Below are 22,346 nucleotides of genomic sequence, written 5' to 3'. Positions count from 1 at the left end.
CAAGAGGTCAAGGTGGGGAAGGGAGGAGTGTAGCTAGTGCTTGGGATGATAATCTAGGAAAGAACTGAGTGATAGAGGAATTGAAGGTCTTAGTGAGGATGAAGAATAGGTTTAGGGGCTTCAAGACTGAGGAAGAGGTAGGGCAAAGAGCAGATTATGGTCATATGCAATTACATAGTATTCCCATAAAATAATTTCAGAGCTCATGATCACGGAAATGGTGAATCTGTGCATGATGGCAAGATGAAGGGTATGATTATCTCTGTGTGTAGCTGAGCTGGGGTGGAGAATTTTCATTTGAAATGAATAAGGTGAGGAACTGTGAGGTGAGGGTGTTTGAGAAAGTATTAATATGTATGTTGAAGTCTCCTAGTATGAGGGTGAGAATTAGGGAGGAGAAAAATTGTCAGTCAGGCACTAAACTTCTCCAGGAATGAAGGGGAGTATCACAGAGGTGAATAGACAACAGTTACCTAAATGTTCATTGGGTGACAGAGCTGGATTGAGTGAACCTCAAAGGAGGAAAGGTTACTGAGGGATGGAAGTAGAGGGAGAGCCTAAGCATGGCAATGGGGAGTAAGTAATATTCTTACTCTCCTAGGAGGATGAGCACAAGTAAGGCTAGGAGGGTGGTGGTGGTAGATGAGTGAAGGTATAACTAGTGCTAGAAAAGGTAGCTGGGGAGCAGTGGACAGATGTTGTCACAAGGACAGATGTCAGTGAGTACTTAGAAAATGGAAGAAGGGGGAAAAGAACAGATTTTAGACGAAAGCTAGTTCATTTTCTACGGATCAGACATTGAGAGAGCACAGTGAAGGGGTAAGTAGCTTCAGGCTGGAATGTTGGAGGATTTGGGTTGAGGGGGAAAGGAATAATGGAGTGGGGAGTGGAGGATGGGGATCAGGATTTCAATAATGAGGGCCAGGGATTCATAATCCCTGGGATGGAAAGGGTATGATTGGGTGCAAATCTGTTAATCACTGATGGAGTTCAGGTAGGGAATTTTGTTGACTCTTTTCGCGACCATAGCATGCCAGGCCCTTCTGTCCTCTGCTGTCTCTCAAAATCTGTCCAAGTTCATGTTCATTGTTTCCATGGCACTACCTATTCATCTCATCCTCTGCCATCCCCCTTTCTTTTTATTTTCAATCTTTCCCAACATCAGGGTCGTCTCCAATGAATTCTGTCTTCTCGTTATGTGCATAAAAGTATTGAAGCTTCAAATTCAGTATTTGATCTTCCAGAGAATAGGCTGATTTAATTTCTTTAAGTATTGACTGATTTGACCATGGACTAATCCCAAATTCTCAGGCTGCAGTGTGTAGCTGGACAGAGGGATCAGAGCAGAGCTGAAGTTTTGGTAAGCTGACAGCTGTGGAGTTTGGAGGCTCAAAGAGAATACTTGGACCATGATCCAATGGCTACCCCGGGGAGAACAGGAAGTTCTCCTGGCAGATACTGACAGGGCAGCTGCAGGAGAACCTGGGTATCCCCAGGTTGTGCCTAGTGGACAAGCCTACGGTTATATCTTTCCCAAAAAGGTATTTATATTGGTGGTACAATAATAATAGGGGGTACAAAATATGCCCTTAAACCTGGGCGCACTGTCCCACAAGGACATAGAGACTGAAGAGCAAAGGGGTCTCACATCTAGGAGACCACATGTTGCCACAGGGTAACTCATAGCTCCTGAAAATTCCTTTCTCCCTTTATGAAGAGAAGTTCTAATGTTTTCCCTAGACCCAGGAGAGCTTTCTGCTGTCCTGTAGTTGCCTTTTCTCTTTAGATCCCTCGTCTTCAGTTTTGATGCAGCAAGGCTGCCAGCCACTGCTTGCCCTGGCAAGATTCTAGGATCCTGAGAAGTCTAACACCTCTGATCCTCCAGAGTTCACAAGGTCATTTTCTGGGTCATGTGGGAAGAAGAGGCAGAGGCTTTCTTCCTCCTCCTCCTCCTCCTTATCACCACCTTAAAATTTTACCTTCTACCCTCAACCCCTTCTCTGAAGCAATTCCTTCTCTGGGGCTGACCTGGAATCACTTACCCCTCTGAGGTCCCAGACCCATTAATGCCATCTCCCCAACTAGCTTGCTATTTTATAAGAGACCCATAGGATTATGCATCAGTTTTAGGCCTTTTCTTGATTGAAAAGATTGAGTAGAGTTCTACTGGATAAAGATATCAAGGCTAGAATATTTTACTAGTTCCTTCAAGTGGGAGGGAGGGGTGAGATGATTGACCAGTTCAATTATTGCCTCAGGGGCTCCCAACCTTGCATCATCAACCTGGTAAAGTAAGGGGTGATGATCTATGTATTAGGAAGTTTGAAAAAGTCTTCTACACTGAAGAGTCTAGACAGGTTGTTTTGGTTTATTTTATTTTGTTAACAGGGGGGCTTTTCTAGCTTGCTGCTTTTCTCCCCTTCTAGTGCTAATAGTAGATCTCTGGGAGGGCTTAGGTTTCAGGACTGGGATGAGCCTTGGCCCCACCCATCTCCTTCATTCTGTGTCTGTCTGCCCCATTATAGGCCATGGGGTTGACTATTCAAAGCTGTTAAAGCCATGTTTCTGGATTACTTGTCATATACCAAGAGCAGGAAAAGACTTTACAAGCCAGAAGGTAGTTGAACCCTATCATGTTTCAGATGAAGAAAGAGAGAGCAGGGAAGTCTAGAGGCTTACCCTAAGGCACAAATTAATAAGGCCTTAAAGGCAAGTGGTCCTTAGAGTTAATTCTCCTTTCAGTGCCATGGGGGATTCGGAGCATGCTCAGATCCCTTAAGATGGAAGCATCTAATTTCCCTACAACTTCTACTATGTCTGCCCCACCTTGACTGAGAGTAGGTTTCTTGAACTGGCAATATAGCTGGGGGAAGGGGTCGGGGACAGGGGGGTGGGTGAGGCTGGGGGAAAGAGTTCCTTTAAAAACTGACCTAGAAACACCATCTCTTTTTCTTGGTGTGACTTGGGAATGAGGACTCTCAACCCCAAGTCACACCAAGAATAAACATGAGCTGAAGCTGAAGGAGTGAAGAAGTGGGATACATCTCTCCCATTCCCTCTCCCCTTTTATACTACCTCCCCACCTTGGGATGAAAGTGTTCAATGGAGATTTTGGAGCTTGTATGTTTAGGTGGCCCAATATAGAGGTACTCTTGCCCTCTGAGTCCCCTCTTTTGTGCCTTTACTCAGGTGTCTGAGCTGGGAGTTGGAGCCATGATGACCTTGGAGTCAGGATTCCAGGGGGAAGATGTTGCAGTCAGTGTGCCTAGGACGAGAGTCTGAGGGAGGATTTTGGACTTGGGACTGGAATTGTTCTACAGGGAGGAACCAAGCTAAGCTGGTTACACACACACACACACACACACACACACACACACACACACACACATATATTTAATTTTACAAATCAGTTCCATTGGTATAATTCTACAAAGTTGATTGGTTATTTGATTGACTGATACTTTTTGTATTCATAGACATGCTAATGTACTATGTTCTATATATGATGTGCTTATATATTATATATATGTGTATATATATGATGTGTTCTGTATTATTGTATTACTGAGTCCTGCATAATTACTGTTGGAGCCAGCTTGTTGTTTGTCCTTCATTTTTGAAGAAGACCCATGACATCATGGAGTGGTCTTCACTAGTGCATGAACTGGATTTAAATGAGATGGAGTTGCACAAAGTTGTCAGTTTTACTCTATTTTCCAATCATCAAAGTCTAATAAAAGGCAAATGTCAGTTCAGCTGTCAATGGCCTAGAATGCAGTGGATGAGTGTATTAGGAAGTACCCTAGCACATCTAGGATGACCTGCTAGCACAGATTCTTTGATCTGTTTTGTAAAGGAAAGACAGTTTCAAAGGGGTTAACAATCCTTCTTTAATTAAACGTATATGTAATTCACTAGTTCAGGGGAAAGGTTAACACCCCAAACCTGAAGAAAACACAGAGAAAATACTAGCAGAGAAGTTAACACAAAGATTCAACAGACAGGGCTCTTACTATCTGAACAAAGTAATACAACCATCTAGCAAAATGCCAACCTCCCAGAATATATAACAAAGACTTGGCTCCTGATTAGCTCAGAACCAGTAGACCTAAAACCTAGGAGACTCAGCACAGCTGTGAACCAACAGGGTTCAAAGGAAATTGAGCCTTCAGATGTTTTCAATGAGCCTGGGAAACTGAACCCCAAAAAGAAAACAACAAAAATCCCACTTTGCTTGATCTTACAATGACCTGAGGTCTTCAATGTCTGACCAAGCTCTACTTCAGTTGCTTTCATGATTATTGGAACAAATTGTTCTCATCCACCCATTCTGACTGGGGAAGTCTTCACATGCTTGGGTAGACAACCCCTTAACTCATCAATGGGTTTTAGGCCCAATGGTTACTCTCCAACCAGTTTAGACCCTCTGCTGAGATGGCTTACCAGAGTACAGCTGCTGCACATGCTACAGTTTCTTGGAACCACAAATGATAGTTGAATGCCAGGAGAACACAACAGGTGGATGAACAGCCCTGAAAAGGGTTCCACAGGCCCTCAAACCAGAGGTGCCAGTCCTCTTTAGATACCTCATACATCCCAGCTAACTTTTCAGGGAAGCCCTGAAAAATGTGGATGCCTGAAAATGGTAGCCAAGCAGGGAGTTTTGGACTTGGAACTGGAACTCTGCCCTATAGGAAGGAACTAAGGGAAGCTGATTTTGTATCTCTTTTAAACCTTATCTTTTAACTGTTCAATACTGATGACATTTTGTATTGCTGAGTCCCATGTATTGTAGCCAGTTAGTCTGGCAGGAAAGGCCTAAGAAACCAATGAACCAATGAAACTCTATAGCCTAAGAGAGGTTCTTTACTTGGAACTGTGACTATGATCCAGAGGAAGGAATTGAGCTTTGTATATTTTATAACTTACTTTGTCATTTCAAGTCAGTTCTATTGGTATAATTTTGTGAACATCATTGGCATGTCCCTTGAATTCTTAGTATTTACAGATAATTGTGATTTTCATTTGTACAGGTGGGACAGTATATAAGATCATACAAAAACTTGTTTGGAGACTTGAACATATGGGGAAGAAAGCAAGTGAATGGAAGTTGCTCCCTGTAGACCATAAGACTCTTCTGTGTACTGTGACAATAAGTTTACCATGAGAAATATGGCCTCACTAGATTGCTACTATCTAGTAGAGAGTTTCACGTGCTTTGGCATTCAAACCAGCCTAGGATGATTGCCTATAAGAACTGGCCTAAGTGGTTTGTATTTTGTATATTTGTTTTATTCTTTGAAAGCAAAACATTTCTTTAAAGGCTAATCTATTAGTGACTTTTCATTTAAAAGAAAAAAACATGAAAATCAACCTTTATTATAAACATACAGGAAAAAAATTCCCATATTGGCCTGATGGAAAATGTATGTCTCTTTTCCTTCTTTATCTATCCTCTCTCCAGTGGGAGGAGAGTGGTAAGTTCATCTTGAGTCCTGTGACTTCATGCATATCAATCTATTTAACAAAGTTTCAAAGTATTTCTGAATTGTCTTTAGGATGCTTTTTGTCATTTTGTAGCTTGTTCTCATTTCATTTTTCATTTCTTTATATGTGTCTTCCCAGTTTCCTTTGGTAGTTTCCATTTCTTAATTTCTTATGACACAACATCTTCTCAGCACCCCTCTGCCCTACTATGGCGTCTTCCCTGTGATTGAAGATGGTATAGGGGTAGACTTAGGAGAGCTCTCTCATTTAAGGAAGAGGACCAAAGCAGTCATCTCATTTCCCACTCTGCTTCAAGAGTTCATCATGCTCCTTAGTCCCCTGTTCACATACCCTCATTTTTTTCAGCTTTTTATGTGTTTTATTTTCCCATTAGATTGTGAGCCCCATGAGGACTGGGACTTTCTTTTGCTTTTCTTTGTATCCCCATTGCTAATCACAATGCCTGATATATAGAAGGCAGTTAATTTTTATTGAGAATGTGGGCATGCATTCTGTAATGACTGTACTAACTGATTAAATATGCTAGAGTTTCCCTTTTTTCATAGGGGAATCAGACAATGGAGAAGCACAACAACTAGCCAATCTAGAAGACTTCTGAAGCCCAAGGCTGCTTGACATCCCAGTGATCCTTTGCAAGTAAACTTTAAGCTAAACTCAGAGGTGCCTGTAACTGCTAAAAACCAATCTTGACCAGCTCAGAAAGAGCTACAGACATTTTGGTTCCTAACTTATTTAAGGAGCAGCAAACATTCTGCTTTCTGCTTTGTTGTGTTTACAGATATCTTCTCCCTAGAACCCTACTCCTCTGACATCCTGATCTATTGGTTTTCTCTCTTAACCCCCAACTTAGCCATGGATACCTAAAATAGTCATAAATACCTCAAATATGTTGAAATCCTTCACCCTTATTCCCCACTCCCCTTTGAGCAGCTAAGAACTTTGTCTCTCACTGCTTCAGCTTGCAGGCTTCTTCTTCCCAGGTAATAAATGCAGATATAATGTTTACAAACTGTGATCACACTCTGGCTCATTCCAAGTCTCCCTTTTTTGGGACCTAGGGTTTTCATCCATTTTAGCAGTTCACAGAGGCTTTTATTTTAACAACATTAATACTAACAATAATCATCTAAAATAAGCGTTGAATATTACACATTTAAGATTTGCACTCAAATTAGAAGACTGAATGCAGTGAAAGCATTTGACAGTCAGTTAACAAACATTTCATACTATGACCCAGGCACTGTGAATAAAATGACAAAAATGAAACAGTCCCTGCCCTCAAGAAGCTTACATTCTATTTAAGGAGAGAATAGGTATACAGTTAACATATATACAAAAATATACTCAATAAATACAAGGTAACTTTTTGAGAGGTAGGGAGGATATTCCATTCTACATGTCTATATTCCTCAGTTTCCTACATTACCTATGTATTTGAACATTTAGACCGCAAAATGTGAAATTTGTATCAGGAATCCTAGTGGATTTAGTGTAGATTACTTTTCATTCCTATGCCTAAACCTTGCAATAAAACAGCTGTTAATCTGGGGCCCTTTCCCTATCGCATTTCATTTCTTACTCTTTATTCTTCTGAGCCAAATCAAATTGAATACTTGGTTTCAGTAAGCCTAGGGCCTGAAATTAAGAAGGACTGGATTCTTATTACCCTACTTCCCTCTTTAAGGGTGAGAAATATGGTAGCAAAAAATTAAGTGAGAAGAATGGAGAAGGAAGGAGTAATTGGATTTACAAACAGGCTTAATGAGGAGGAGGGGGAGGACTCAGCTACTCTGTTCTCTAACAAGGCCATTTTCATTCAATAAGTAATCCTCTAAGTGCCTCTCATAAGTGGCACTTATAATCTTATAAATTTTAAACTTATTATAAACTTATAATCTTATAAGTGCAAGGAACCAGAGTTCAAAAGATAAAAATGAAAAGCAGGTGCTTGTCCTGGAGCTCAAATTCTTCTACAGAATGAAATAATGACTGGAGGGAGTGGAGGAGGCAGAAAGACCAAGCATTTATAAGCACCTACTACATATTAGGGTAGACAAGATTGTGCAGTGGATAGAGTGCAGGGTTCAAATCCAGCCTCTGACACTTCCTAGCTGTGTAACCCTGGACAAGTCACTTAACCCTGTTTGCCTCAGTTTCCTCATCTGTCAAATGAGCTGAAGAAGAAAATGGCAAACCACTCAGTATCTTTGCCTAGAAAACCAAATGGCATCACTGAACAACAATAACTATATACTGAGTACTTTACCAATATCTAATATGATCTTAACAACAACCTGTGAAATGCTATTATCCCCATTTTACAGTTGAGGAAAGTGAGGCAGAGAGGGTTAAATGAATTATCTGGGCTCAGAAAACTAAGAAGTGTCTGGGGCCAAATCTGAACTTAAGTTTTCCTGACTCTAGGACCAGTGCGCTAGTCACTGAGTCACCTAGCTGCCCCTAAAATAAAGACATTTTGAGGTGGGATGGGGTGCTAGCATTCTAGGGAAATCAGGGGAGCTTTTCATATAGGCAGTGACACCTAAGGTGAGCCTTAATAAAGGAAAAGGATGAAAGGCAAAAAGGTGAGGAGAGAAGGCATTACAGAGATGGGGCAGTCTGTCCAAAGCACAGAGGCAAGAGCTGGCTAAATCTGGAAAACAAACATAAGCTATTATTACTGTACTGCAGCTTGTAGGAGAGAGGAAAAGTTTGGAAAGGTATGTGAGAAATATATTCACTCTAAACAAAGAACAACAACAAAGATTTTACTAGTTTTTATGTTCATTCCCCCTTGAATGAACAGGTGGTTCCTAATGGACAAATGGTAGCAAGATTTGTTCAGACAAATGCATGCCTTTTTATGCCCAGTCTCCAACTGGAATTTCCTGCCTACCTCCTATTGGCTAGGCATTTTAGGATTTACTAAACTCCACCCCATGTGGGTCTCCATTCCTGCTACATTCCTCATTTTCTTTATAGAATGGCATGTTATAAATTCTTTTAAAGGAATTACGTTAATTGATAAAAAGGCCAAACCCAGTAAGTTTTAGATTCCTTCACCAATTACATAAGAAGAGTAATGAAATAGTTGTGGATTTTATCTAAAGCCAAGAAAGGAGTAGTTGGTCTTTAGATATGTTAATAAGTAGGCACCCACATCCTTGCGGATTTCTAATTTCTAATTCCTTTGTTTCCCTGCCTTCCTCAGCAAATACAAGGCATATTACATATTTTCTTCTGGAAACAGAAATTCGGTTCATTTCTCATAGATCAGACCATGTGGGTCTTTAGATGTCAAGCCCTGAAATTTTATTTTATTCTAGAAGCAGTAGGGAAGCATTGTTTAATAGTTTATTCTTAAATAGGCTGGTCATCGTGGTAGAGGTGTGTACCTGTGGTACCACCACGTGATACTCCCTGCTGCCAGGGAGACTGAGGTCAAGTCTGGAGTGCTGCTGAAACTCGATGGTTCTAAGCTGCAGTACAGCTAAAGACCCTCTGGGATCTGCACCAACATGGTGAGCCAAAGGGAAGGAAAGCTGCTGACTAAAGAAGGGGGAACCTGCCCAGCTTGGAGTAATGGAGCAAGCCAAAGCTTCCATGGCAATCAGCATGAGGGAGCGGCTGCTGCACTTCCAGTCTGGGTGAGCTAGGGAATCCCATTCTCAAAACCAAAATAAATCTTTAAGGGCAGATGAGTGTGATTCGGGGGTGGGGGTGGGGGGGGAGGGGTAGGGAAGAGGAGGGAGAGGGAATAAGGATTTATATAGGACTATGTATTTATATTGCAAGGCACTGTGCTAATGGCTTTTTACAAATATCATCTTATTTGATCCTCACAACAACCTTGCAAGGCAGGTGTTATTATTATCCCCAGTTAGCGCTTGAAGAAATTGAGGGAAATAGGTTAAATGACTTTGCTCAACGTCACATAGCTAGTAAGTGACTGAGGCCAAATATGAACCCAGGTCTTCCTTCCTTACTCCAGGCCCAGGCTCTATGCACTTTGGTACCAGCTATCTCTAGAAGAATATTTTGGCTTCTGGGAAGAGGAAAGATGGACTGCAGAAGGGAAAGATACTAGAAGTAGGGAGATCCGCTGGGAGACTATTTTATAGCCTACTGGACAGAGGTGAGGAAGGACTTGATCTATGGTGGTGGTTGTTTGAATGACAGTAGAGGAAACAGATGCAAAAGTCTAGGGAACTGTTTGGCACATTGCCCACTCTGCTGAATTACAGCCTTGGCAGCTTTGTAAGAGCCATAGAAACCCAGGCTTTTAAAAAAAAAGTTAGACTTGAAAGCCCCTGACCTTCAAAGGACTGAGAAAAAAATAGTTAGTCATTTCTTTTTAAAGGAAATAGCTCAAGCATCCACTGCAAGAAGCAAAATCATCTGGCAGAGGTTCTGAAACAATGCTTTGAACACAGTAGGTAATGTATTTATAGAATCTAAACCCAACCAAATAGATTCTATGTCCCATAATTCTTAAATATACTGAAAAAAGAGAAAAGGACGCAAGGACTTCCTTTTTCACAGTTATCCAACATATAGGAGTGGCTTGATGATGGAAGGCCCTTTCCAGTCCTAAATCATCTAAGTCTGTGAATTTTACCCAGCCTTTCCCCTGTTTCCCTTCCTCCTTGTGATATACCCATTCAGAGGAATAACAAACCAGGAGTTTACTTTGTTCACTGAGTTTATTGTCACTTGAAAAACAGGTGAGCACATTTTTATGGCAAACAATGCACACATCTCATGCCTCTAGGAAAGGATGGTTATATTTACACGAAGCCAGTAGCTCCCTCAATGGCAGCAGCCACCCTTGTCATTCCCTTTGCCAGCAGCACACTCCTTGGAACACTTAGGACACTGAGGAGGGCAGCAGGTAGAGCAGCCTAAAGAGACAGAGAAGGAAAAGGACTGTAACAACCTATTACACAGCCCAGTGTGAAAGCAGAGGACAGGGGTATTGGATGGTCAAGGCAGAGCTCTCTCTCTGGGGAAGGATGCTTGGGGAAAGAGGGGGAGAGGAAGAGAGAGAGAGAGAGAGAAAGTAAGAGGGAGCAAGAGAGAGACACAAAGAGAGAGGGAGGGAGAGAGAGAGAGAGAAAGGGAGTGAGAGAGAGAGGAGAGAGACAGAAAGGAGAGAGAGAGAAAAGGTGGGGAGAGAGAGAAAGGGAGAGACACAGAGAGAGAGCAGGTGCGAGAGAGAGAAAGGGAGGGAGAGAGAGAGAAAGGAAGGAGGGAGAGAGGAGAGAGACACAAAGAGAGGGCAAAAGGGAGAGAGAGAGAAAGGGAGAGACAGAGAGGGGGGTGTGAGAGAGAGAGAGGGAGAGAGAGAAAGGAAAGGAGGGAGAGAGGAGAGAGACAGAGAAGGAGGGAGGGAGAGAGGAGGGGGGAGAGAGAGAAAGGGAGAGACAGAGAGAGAGGGTGCAAAAGAGAGAGAGGGAGAGAGAGAAAGGGAGTGAGGGAGAGAGGAGAGAGATAGAGAGAGAGGGAGGGAGGGAGTGGAGAGGAGAGAGAGAAGAGAGGAAAGAGAAGAGAGAGACAGAGGCCATATTTAAATTCTGGTCCTCCTGATTCCTGGGCACTACACTATTCACTGCACCACCTACCTGCCCCCGGATGACTTTTCAACCTGCCTCCCAGCCCATAGTCCAAGTTCACCAGGGGTGGAGGGAGTGGGGGGTGGGAGCGGATTTACCTAAAGGCCACACTCACCTCCTTTCTGGCTGGAAGCGCATTTGCACTCTTTGCATTTGTAATGACCAGAGGGAGAAAGAGAGGGAGGGAGAAGAGATAGGAGAGAGAGAAGAGAGGAGGGGGGGAGAGAGAGAGAAGAGAAAAAATATCTTGACTAACAATTCTAGTTCTGTTATTACAGTTATACTACCTTGGAGAAAGCATAACCTCTCTGAACCTCAGTTTCCTCATCTATAAAATGGAAGAGAAACAAACTAGATGACCTCTGATGTCCCTTCCAGTTCTAAATATGACACTCTGGTCTTTTATAGGCCATGGTAATTAAGATGCCTTCTAACATCCTAAACTTGGAGAAAGTTTTCACTGTGAGTATATGTAAAGTTGGGGAAGGGGTACTGATCTTTTTTTGGGGGGATTTAGGAAATGTTTACCAAAAAAACCTTTGTTCCATTTTGGCCAAATCTGCTACCATGGCAACACAGGAAACAAAAGAGCCCAAGTTCTAGGATGTACAGACCCCCTAGAGGAGATTTGGTCAAAGAGCAGTGCACCCAAAATGGAGAATAGGGAGAAAGCAGATTATGGAACAGGACAGCAAAGGAAAGTGCATTTAGAGGCTAAAATGACTGAAAGGCAAGAACTCATGGGTCATTTGGGGAAAGGGGTGATAGGGAGTTTTCAAGGCAACCTGAAAAGCAGAGTCCCAACCTCATGAGTCTGGGCTTCAGAGAGCTCTCTGCTTTGCTCTGACAGATTCCTTTAGTAAGGCTGCCATGGTCTCTGGTGGCATAGCCATGGTGATGGGACCTTCTGTATCTCTCTGGGCCTCTAGACTTACCTGTGCTGCTCACTGGGGACCAAGAGCAGTTGGGTTCAGCCCTCTATGACTGTAGCAACAGAGACTTGTAGAGAGGTTAGAGGATGAGGGGGCAGGGGGAGAAAGAACCATCTTCAGCTTACTCCCACACTCTAGCTTACTGGGCCCCAGATGTGACTGCAGGGTCACCCTGTCTTACATCAAAATGATGACTGGATGACTTTTCTGTTTTGTTTTGTTTTGTTTTTTAAAGGTAAGCAGGGTTAAGTGACTTGCCCAGGGTCACACAGGTAGTAAGAGTTCAGAGGCCAGGTTTAAATTCAGATTGTCCTGATTTCTGGGCAGGTGGGCTATCCATCGCACCACCTAGCTGCCCCCTGGATGCCTTTTCACCCTCCCTCCCTGTCCATAGTCCAAGTTCACTGGGGGGGAGGGGGAGCGAATTTACCCAAAGGCCACACTCACCTCCTTTCTGGCAGGAAGCGCATTTGCACTCTTTGCATTTGCAATGACCAGAACAGTTGCAAGTGCCTCCTAGGAAAGGAAAGAAAAAAGAAAAAAAAAACAAACGGAAGAGGTCAGCAGAAGGCAATCCCAGTTTCCTAGGACATAACTCACTGTCATGGAAAGAATGCTAGCTCGGCCATCTCAGGGCCTGGATTCTGCCACTTAGGTCATCTGAGCAAGAGTCATCACCCAGTCTGCACACTCTTCTCTCTAAGATGAGGGGAGCAGGCTGCATCATTACTTAAAGCTCTGCATCTATCTATCGGAAGGAGAACTCGCCATGTTTTTCACCATTGCTTGGAAAGTTGACCCCTCCTCCATCCCCCAGACTTCCAGGCAGAAGGGTTTCCTGAAGGGAAGGAAGGGAACGCATCACCTCCACGCATCACTCTTCCAAGGAGATAAGGGAGAGGGAACGGAATTCTGGAGCATCTCAGACCATGCATAGGATAGTGGGGCTCTTGTTAACGCATAAAGTAGAAAGACCATCTGCTCGGGCATCCTTTTCCCGGCTCCAGCTCTCGCTCTCCCCCCGCCCTCCAGAACCTCAGGGCAGCAGCGGGTGGCTCATTGCTGCGGAGCATCAGGGATACTATTTCTCTCCTCTCCATCGTTTCTCACCAGTAGAGCAGGTGCAGTTTCGCGGATCCATGGCTTGGGGCGTTCAGAGCTGGTGCAGTGTAGACTGCTGTCCGGCTGATTTCTCTGAGTCTGGCGTTGGTGATCCGCAGCAGGTAGCTGGAGTTTTATAGTTGCGGGAGCCCAGGGACAGAGTGCAACACCACCACCACCCGTCCCCGCCCTGTTCTCCCTTGCGCACGTCTCAGGGAGCCTCCCCCACACCACCAGTGAGCCAAGCGGCTCGGGCGCATTGCAGTGAAAACTGCCGCACGCCTCCACACTTGCCTGCTGCTGCCGTGTGCAAATGCGTCTGGTTTCAGAGATTTGTACCCCGACGGGCATTGCTTTCCCACCTGCACCTCCGTTTACGATGGACAAAGGACCCCTGGGCCGATCCGATTCCTTCCTCCTCCTCCTTTCCTCCAGCTTGTCCCTTATCATTTAATCTCTCTGTGCCTCCGTTTCTCCATTGATAAAATGAGGGGACTGGACTCATCTACCCTCCCCATGTCCCTCACTTCCAAACTTCCCTGTTACAGCCATCCTTCCAGTCACTGAGGTCTGCGAACCTCTATTCCCCAATCTCCCTCATCTTGCATATCCAATCCATGGTCAATCTTGTCTTTCCTATCCTCAAGACATCTCCCTGAAACTTACCAACCCTATCACCCTAGGCAAGTCACTGTTTGCCTCAGTTTTTTTTTCCAACTGTAAAATGGGAATAGTAAGAGTAATAGCACCTACTTCCCAGATTTGTTAGGAGAATCAAATGACTTAGTAGTTGTAAGGTGCTTAGAAAATGCCTGGCATATAGTAAGCTCCCTATGAATGTTAGCTATTATTCTTGTTACTGTTATTATCTCTCCTATTATCCCTTTCTCTTTACTCATACGGCCACAACCCTATTTCAGCCCCTTATTACATCTTGCAAGGACCACTTCTCACTCTGCTTCAAGGGTCTCCTCTCTTCAATCCATTCTCCGCTCAGCTGACAAGATGGTGTTTCTAGCATTGTCTGACCTGCCAGATGAGCTCCACCGCCTCTCTATTACCTCCTGGATCAAATTTAAAATCCTCTTATTTGGCATTTAAAGCTTTTCACAACTAGGCCCTGGCCTACCTTTCTAGTCATCATATACATTACTCCACTCTGAGAACTCTGCAGTCCAGAGTTACTGCCCTACTGGTCATTCCTGGAAAACTTGCCATATTTGCACCTTTGCCCTGGCTGTACTGAATGCCTGGAATGTTCTGCTGTCTCAAACTGTCTTGTTTCCCTGTCTCCCCTTAAGACTCAGCTCAAAGTGCACCTTGTGCAGGAGGCCTTTCCTGATTCTGTCCAGCTGCTAATGCCTTCTACTTTTAAATTACTTTTATATATATCCTGTATATATTTTATATGTACCTAGTTATCTACACTTTGTTACTCCCATTGCAATGTAAGCTCCTTAGGGCAGGGGACTGTGTGTGTGTGTGTGTGTGTGTGTGTGTGTGTGTGTGTGTGTGTGTGTGTGTGTGTGTGTGTGTGTGTGTGTGTGTGTGTGTGTGTGTGTGTGTGTGTGTGTGTGTGTGTGTGTGTGTTCCTTATATCCTTCCTTATATCTCTAACATTTAGCTAGTGCCTGGCACATAGTAAGTGATTAATGCTTGTTGACTGACAAGATGGTATTTGAGGTCTCTTAGTTCCACATCTATGATCCTATGACTTGGACATTGCCTGAGAGGCAGCACAGCATAATTAGTGTGTAAGGTAAGGCATAGAGTTGGAAGGGATCTCACAGACTACCTATTGAGTTCAATATCCTCATTTTCATATAACGATATTGAGTCAATGGGAAGTTAAATGAGTTGCCCAAGGTCACATAGGTAGTAAGTTTCAGAGGCAGGATTTTAATCTAGATCTTTTAATGCTTGAGCCAATGCTCTTGGTTCTGTGGTGTAGTTTCAGTCAGCCAATTAGCACTTATGTGCCTACTGTGTGCCAGGCACTGTGTTAAGTGATGGAGATGCAAGGAAAGGTTGAAGAAAAACCAAACCCAGTCCCTGCCCAGCACATAGCACAATGCCTCGAACATAATAGGTGCTTAATAAATATTGACTGATTGATTAAAGAGCTTACCTTCTAAAGGAAGACAAAAAACAATGAGTTTCAAGGAGTTCACAGTCTAATAGAGGAGACAACATGATAACAGCTGTGTAGGAACAAAATAGATATAGGATAAATTAGGGATAATTTCAGAAGGAAAGCACTAAGATTAAGGAGGACTTAATTTTCTTAACTAAAGAAAGGCTTCCTTGTGCTTGTTTAAACCATATCAAATTGCTTACTGTCTCAGGGAGGGGAGAGGAGAAGGAGGGAGAGAATTTGGAAATTAAAAATTTTTTAAATAAAAGTTAAAAATTGTTTTTACATGTAATTGGGATAAAATGAAAATATTATTCAAAGGAAAAAGAAAAAATAAACATATTCAGGAAGAAAAAGAAAAGTTTCCTGTAGATGGTAGAGTTTTAGCTGAAACCTGAAGGAAGCCAGGGAAACTGGGAGATGGATATGAGGAGGGAGAGCATTGCAGACAGAGGGGACAGCCAGAAAAACTCTAATGGAGATGAAGCATCATGAGAACAACCCATGATTGCTCTTTCACCCCTCCCCCATCCTAGTCAATTTGGCTTATTTGATAGTCCCAGTACATAACTCTCTATCTCTTACCCCTATCCTTTAGCACAGACCAACCTCCCCTCTGCCCACCTCATGCATTCAGTGCTCTTCTCCTTCACATCTGCTTATTGTAATTTCTTTCAGAACCCAAAAACCCTTTCAGAACCCAAAGTCCTTCCTGATTTCCACCAGTTATTACAACTTCCCCTCAAAAAAAACCTTACTTTGTAATTTTTAAAAATGTATTTTCATCACAGAGATGGAATGTTATGTACTGGAACTATCAAATAGGCCAGCTTAACTAGGATGGAGAGTGTGAGAGGGAGAATCTTTTGGAAAGATAGGCTGGAGCCAGACTGTGAGGGGCTTTAAATGCCAGAAGAAAGCTATTATCCTGTGAATGAGAGAAATGTTCATTGATAACCAATGATTTGGGAAGATTCAGACTTCTCCCCTTTCCCTAAAGTCCTGATTTTAAACAATTCAGTCTCTTGAAGGACATTGCTGATAATCAGATGAGACTAACTTTCCTGTTCAGATGCCACCCAAGTGGGGTAACCACTGTGTTCTGCTCAGGTTCTCCTAGGGCATACAATCTTTGAATAGATTACCCAAGGCTGAGGGTAGTCTGGTATAGAGATGGTCTTTCTGTCCAAGGGTGATATGTCACACTCAGCCCCTCCCTGTAAAATTCTTTCTCTCATTAATTGTTAACTAATCAGACTTGATTGCTTCCCTTCTTCCAAAAGCACGTATAAGCCCTGAGTCCACCACCATGATTGTCTTTGGTCGAAGACAAAGATGGCAAATGACCATCCTTTTATTAATAAATGTGCTGGCCTTATTAATAAAATGATTAAATTACCCAGAAACTATGTCTCTTGAACCTTGTTAGCCACCACAGAGGAAATAGGGAACCACTTGGGTCTCTTGAACAGAGTGACCTGGTCTGACATGGGCTTTAAGAATATTAATTATGCAACTGTGTGGAGGATGGATTGTCAAAAAGAGAGGCTAGCTTCAGAGGGACTACTGCCAGGTGATGCCTTTTAACTTATGTAGAGGACATTTTTATTGGTATCTTGTTTCTACATTGTTTAAATTTCCTCCATGTCTTCTCTCCCTCCCAGTGAGCCATCTCATATAACATCAGCTCTTTGAGTGAAAAATAAGCAAAAATGATATATTGAAAAAGATCTGAAAATATGTGTGATGTTTTATTCTTATGGGCCTTCCACCTCTGCAAATGAGATGTCTGATTGTATCTCTTTTTTGGAGCCAAGCTTGTTCTTGTAATTTTGCAATATTCATTTTTAATTTTTTTTGTTGTTCTTTCCATTCATATTGCTACAGTTGCATATATTGTTTTTCTAGTTCTGCATACTTCACTTTGCATCAACATAGTATAAGTCCATACTTCTTTGTATTTATCACGTTCATTGTTTCTTACCTCATAATCAAATTCAATGACATTTATGTGCCGCAATTTGTTTAGTCATTCCTCAACTAATTGGCATCTACTATATCTCTAGTTATTTGCTACCACAAAAAAATCCTGCTATAATTATTTTGGTGACTTTTATTTTTTATCAATAAGACCTCCTTGGTCTATATGCTTAACAGTAAGGTATTTTAGTCACTTTATTTTCATATTTCCACATTGCTTTCAAAATGGTTATGCTAATTCATAGCTCCACCAATACTGAATTAGTGTGCTAATCTTTCTATAAGCCCTTTACCTTTGACTGTTCCCATGTTTTGCCTCCTAAATGACATTTTATTATTTTCCCATCATAGGCAGGAACATTTCTCCCATATCAGGGTACTGTTAACATAGTTGGGGCTCCATGGTTTGTATTATGGAATAGTGTTCTGTGTCTTCCATCTGACTTAGATAACCTTCAGATTTATTTTAGAGCTACATGAACTACAAAAATGCGTCTGGAATATATACGGGTCAGAAAGAAAGTGATGGTATTCTTGGAATTAATGTGATGGCAGGAACAGCCAATTTACAACAGAGCTGTGTGACCCTGGGCAAGTCACTTAACCCTGTGTATTTCTGTTTCTCATCTGTAAAATAAACTGGAGAAGAAAGTGGCAAACCATTCTGGTCTCTTTGCCAAGAAAATCCCAAAATGGGGTCATGAAAAGTAGGACACTACTGAAAAATGTCTGAACAAACATCTGGTATTGCTCTCATGGTATTTTTAAAATCACTGCTTATGAGCCCCCATTGAAACTTTTTTTCAAACTAAACCAAACCAGATGACAAATGTAAAGCAAAGACATTTGGCAAAATAGTAACAATGAAATTAAAATGGATATTAAATGTTCTCAGCTCTCATTTACAAACAGCTGCAATCCATCTTATACATAGATATCTCCCAGGGAGCTCTAGCATCACTTCTGATTAACCTCTAAGTCTCTCTAAAATGACAAGAGGGAAATGCATCAATTGCTCACAGCAGATGCTAGGAAACCTCACTACAGGTAGTGTGTGCTTTCAGTTGTAGAATGCTGTGGCAGCTCTCTGTGTCTGGCAGGTGGCTGTAGATGCTTGCTCTCTATAACTGCTCTGACTGCTTTTCTTCTTGCTCCTGGTTGCTTCTATTCCTACCTACCTATTGCCTTGTGTTCTGGTCACAAGCCTCCTTGGCATCTGCACTCTGATGCTCCTCCAAGAGCCCCCTAGTCCCATGCTTTTAAATTTTTCTCATGCTGGAGCTCCCCCATCCCTCAGTCTCTGGGTGATGATGTATCCATGATGTATTAGCACTTATTAAAGCACCTGGCACATATTAGGTGCTTAATAAATGCTTATTGATGTGACTTGCAGACCCCATTTACAGACTTCTGGAAAATGTAGTTTGGAGACTTGTTTCCTATTGAATAAGACTCTGGACAAAATCCTCTAAATGTGACTGGAGGAATCTGTAGCTTATTTTTATGAAAAGCCTACAGATTCCCTTGTGAACTAGAACAAGAACAGGGGCTTTTGAAACTTGAAAAAGACATTTATCCTTTTAGGATGTCTTGCACTGGCATTTTTCTTAGAAATAGAAGTGATCTTTGGAGTAACCCTTAACCAAATAGTTGCAACAAAAGGATCCTAAATCCCAAGATGGTGCCACTATTTATTATTTACCATTTGTACCATCTATTAAAACCCCCACAGAAAGAAATAATAGTTATAGATAGGGAGGTATTGGCAATTAAGGTAGCGTTTGTGCAGGGGGGCATCATCTAGAGGGGGCTTGAAAGCCCTAATGAATTTCACAGATCATAAATATTTGACATGTTAAGGGAAGAGACATCATGGCAAGTGGATGCAGAGCTGATCCCAGAGGAAGGAAGGCCTGGTTTCAAGAGTCACTTTGACATATTGGCCGGGTGACCCTGGGCAAGGCACTTTGTGACCCTGACAACTCCTTAAGATTAGGAGTTGCTGAGAAGGTACCAACTCAAATTGGTAGAGGAAGTCTCTCAATGGTCACTCCCTACGCTAATGAAATCACAAGTCCATTAAAACTGACAAGCAAAAAAAGGGACAATAAATCCTGCTCAGCCAGCATGCACAATGAATGCTTCTGTTCTCCTGCTCTAGGTAGTTCAGGTTCTAGCGGACAAGAATATCCTGGTACCTATTTGCCCTAGAGCACAGATTTAAGAGATTGGGCAGAGGGAGAAACATGAAAACAATCTTTCTGCAGGGGACCTGGGGCTATGTATTTCAATGGATAGAAGGTAGTGTCTCCATACTACAATGAGAAGGTTATATGGATTAATCATAATGATTTGCCATCTGGGCTCACTGGGGTGGGGAATAGGATGCGGGAGGAGATAAGTGGGTAAAAGAATTAACTCAGAACTAACTCAAAACAGGCCTGGCATCCTATCCTTCCTCCTCTCAGTCTCCTGGCTTCCTTTAAATACCATTTTCTACATGAAGCCTTTCCTAAACCCTGTTAGTTCTAGTGTCTTCCCTCTATTACTATTTAATCCACAAATAGCTTGTTTGTACATATTTGTATGCTTGTTTTCTCCATTAGATTGTGAGCTCCTGGAGGGTAAGGATGGCTTATTTTCTCTTTTTGCATGCCTAGTACTTAGTACACACTAAGTGCACATAGCAGGGACTTGGTATTTATTGACAGGTTACTTTTGGTAGCCAAGGTGGAGCATGTGCCATAGGAAGGGCTGTGCTAAGAGCTGGCATACCAAGAAACCCCACCATAATCTGTGGGTCTTCCATGACCCTTGTTACTTTCTCTATAGTCTCGATTTTGATCAGGGGGCAGATCTCATGTCTGTCTCACTTCCATTCTTGGCAACTTAATTATTTTTGCAAACGTGGACTGCTTAGTTCAATTTGATGGTGCCACATAGTCCTATGTCCAAGATTGTGTTCTGTGATCCAAACAACTTGGTCCTTCCTAAGAAGTATAATCAAGTTATAACATAGGTGTCCAGCACAGATGATATCTGGTAAAGAGCTGCAATACACAGCAAAACTCTCAAGAGCCCTCCACACAAGTTTAGTTCATTGGTTCATTGAAATAATGGCCTATTGTGCATATAGGTCACTTGCCAAGTGGATTGGATTAACCAAGAGATTAGAACAGTTCTCGAGTTGCTGTGTTGCCTATCTGCAGTGGAACATGACCTAGAATTTGCTGGTGGCTGAATTTGTCCAGAATAGTCACTTGTACGATTCATGGGCACTGCCTCTTCTATACACATATCCTATAGCTTTCTTTGGGATGCATCTTAGACACATGGCAATTGCTGACCAGAGGGGTATTGGAGCTACATTTATAGGTGAAACTCTGAAAGACTCTTGGGAGTGGACCTGACTATAGGGCATTAACGGATGGTCTCTTACCTGAGTTAGGAAAAGAGATCTGGATAGACTGTGTATCTATTTCAGCACACTGGCCTTCTTAAGCCTTCGATGTGAACTTTACTTACAACCATTGGCCGTTACTTGGACTCCCTGGACTTGGACCATTTTGCAGAATCAATTGATTCTATTTCTGTTGTTTCTTACCTTAAAGTGGCACAACCTCCAGAATTCCTGTAGTATCATTGGAGGCAACTAGCCCCTATTAGTACTGGGTCACAAAAAGAGTATGAAGTGAGGGAGATCATAGACTTCAACCAGCAGAGAAGCTGCTGGTATTACCCAACAGCTTGGAAAGCATGTAGACCTGAGAATCAGATGTGAGAGTTGGCAGAGGATGTATATGACCTGATACTGGTCATGTGCTTATACCAAGATGACCCAGAAAGGCTACAGATGCCTTTTAAGGGGAAATAGAGGGATAAACCTTAATGGGTAAAAAAAAAATGTGAGAATAAGCATGGTATGAAGGAGCTGAGAACTAGAGATGGAGAATAGGGAGAATGGAGGGATCTTGGGCATCAGAGAAAGTATGACCTACAAGCCCAGGGAAGTAGCAGATTAGCTGATGCTAATCATAGCTAGCATTCATGTTTAGAATTTACAAAGCCTTACAAATAGCATGCCATCTGATCCTCACAATAAGTTTGGGAGGTAGGTGTTATTATCCCTATTTTACAGGTGAGAAAGCAGAGGCTGAGAGAGGGTAAGTGACTTGCCCAGGGTCACACAGCTAAGAATCTGAGGCAGAACTTGAACATAGATCTTCCTGATTCCAGGCCTAGCATGCTATCCACTGAGCCACCTAGTGGCTTTATCCTGGGAATAAGAGACTGTCCAGATGGACATTTAAACCATCACTGCCCCACCTTCAGTGCTGGTGGGCACTGGCCAACTCTTCCAAGTGTTTCCATGCAGTATATGAAAAGAAATCCGGAAAGAGACTGAGGGGAAGATTCTAAGGAGCTTGCTGGGGTGGTCTGAAACTTTGCCCCCTCTATGGGAGTGGAGGTGGGGAGGGGGGCAACTAATCATGTTTATGTAGCATCTTCCAAAGGTAAGGTAGAGCAAAGGAGGGTATTGGGCTCTTCTACAGGGCACAGTTTGAGCCGTATTTCTAAGAAACTGCAAGATAATGTTGGGGATATGAGCAGTGTAGGTCTGGTAAACTCAGCCTCCTTGTATCTAAATCCTATCCTGAGAAAGGAGACATACGTGTGAGGCGTCCGTCCTTATAGTGAATGGTGACATAGCTTAGTCCAATATGTAGATGGATCCAGTTAGTCAATAAGATTATTGATTTAGATTTTCCTGAGGTCACATAGCTAATTAAAAGAAGAATCCAAATCAGAAGATTACAGAGTTAAAGCTGGAAGAGAAGATATCTAGAAGGTCTTCATTCCTAAGCTGGTCTCACTAAGGCAAAGGCTGCTCTTTTGTTCACTCCATCACAGTGTGAGCATCCCCCTTTGATGGTGCAGGATGCTAGTCTAGGAACATAGCACATGCTGAGTTTGTAAACCTAGGTATGGTTATTTTTCCTGCAGCAGCTACGCTGCCAATCTTTTTGGTGTTCTTTGAGGAGATTTAGGTCCCAAGAGATGAAATGATTTGTTCAAGGT

General features: G+C 42.5%; 1 protein-coding gene across 1 annotated transcript; it reads right to left on the bottom strand.

The window, feature by feature from the left end:
• Nucleotides 1-10,192: 10,192 nt before the first annotated feature.
• Nucleotides 10,193-13,715, bottom strand: LOC140519373 (uncharacterized). Its single transcript, XM_072632293.1, has 3 exons — nt 13,163-13,715; nt 12,500-12,568; nt 10,193-10,409 (listed from the first exon to the last, which is right to left on the bottom strand). The coding sequence occupies exons 1-3, from the start codon at nt 13,601-13,603 to the stop codon at nt 10,296-10,298; spliced, it is 624 nt and encodes a 207-aa protein (XP_072488394.1). The 5' UTR covers nt 13,604-13,715; the 3' UTR covers nt 10,193-10,295.
• Nucleotides 13,716-22,346: the final 8,631 nt, after the last annotated feature.

The sequence above is a fragment of the Notamacropus eugenii genome, chromosome 1 (genome assembly GCF_028372415.1).
Source record: "Notamacropus eugenii isolate mMacEug1 chromosome 1, mMacEug1.pri_v2, whole genome shotgun sequence".
In the NCBI taxonomy this organism is placed as follows: Eukaryota; Metazoa; Chordata; class Mammalia; order Diprotodontia; family Macropodidae; genus Notamacropus; species Notamacropus eugenii.
The sequence above is the reverse complement of the archived record's forward strand: the minus strand, read 5'-3'. Positions and strand labels throughout refer to the sequence as shown.

Bases quoted from the DNA above. Each gene is read 5' to 3' on its own strand.
- LOC140519373 (XM_072632293.1), bottom strand. From the start codon at position 13,603: ATGATAAGGGACAAGCTGGAGGAAAGGAGGAGGAGGAAGGAATCGGAT. The intron at 12,569-13,162 runs GTGAGAAACGAT...TTCCTTTCCTAG, and splicing joins AAACTGCACCTGCTCTACTG to GAGGCACTTGCAACTGTTCT. The intron at 10,410-12,499 runs GTGAGTGTGGCC...CTGTCTCTTTAG, and splicing joins CGCTTCCTGCCAGAAAGGAG to GCTGCTCTACCTGCTGCCCT.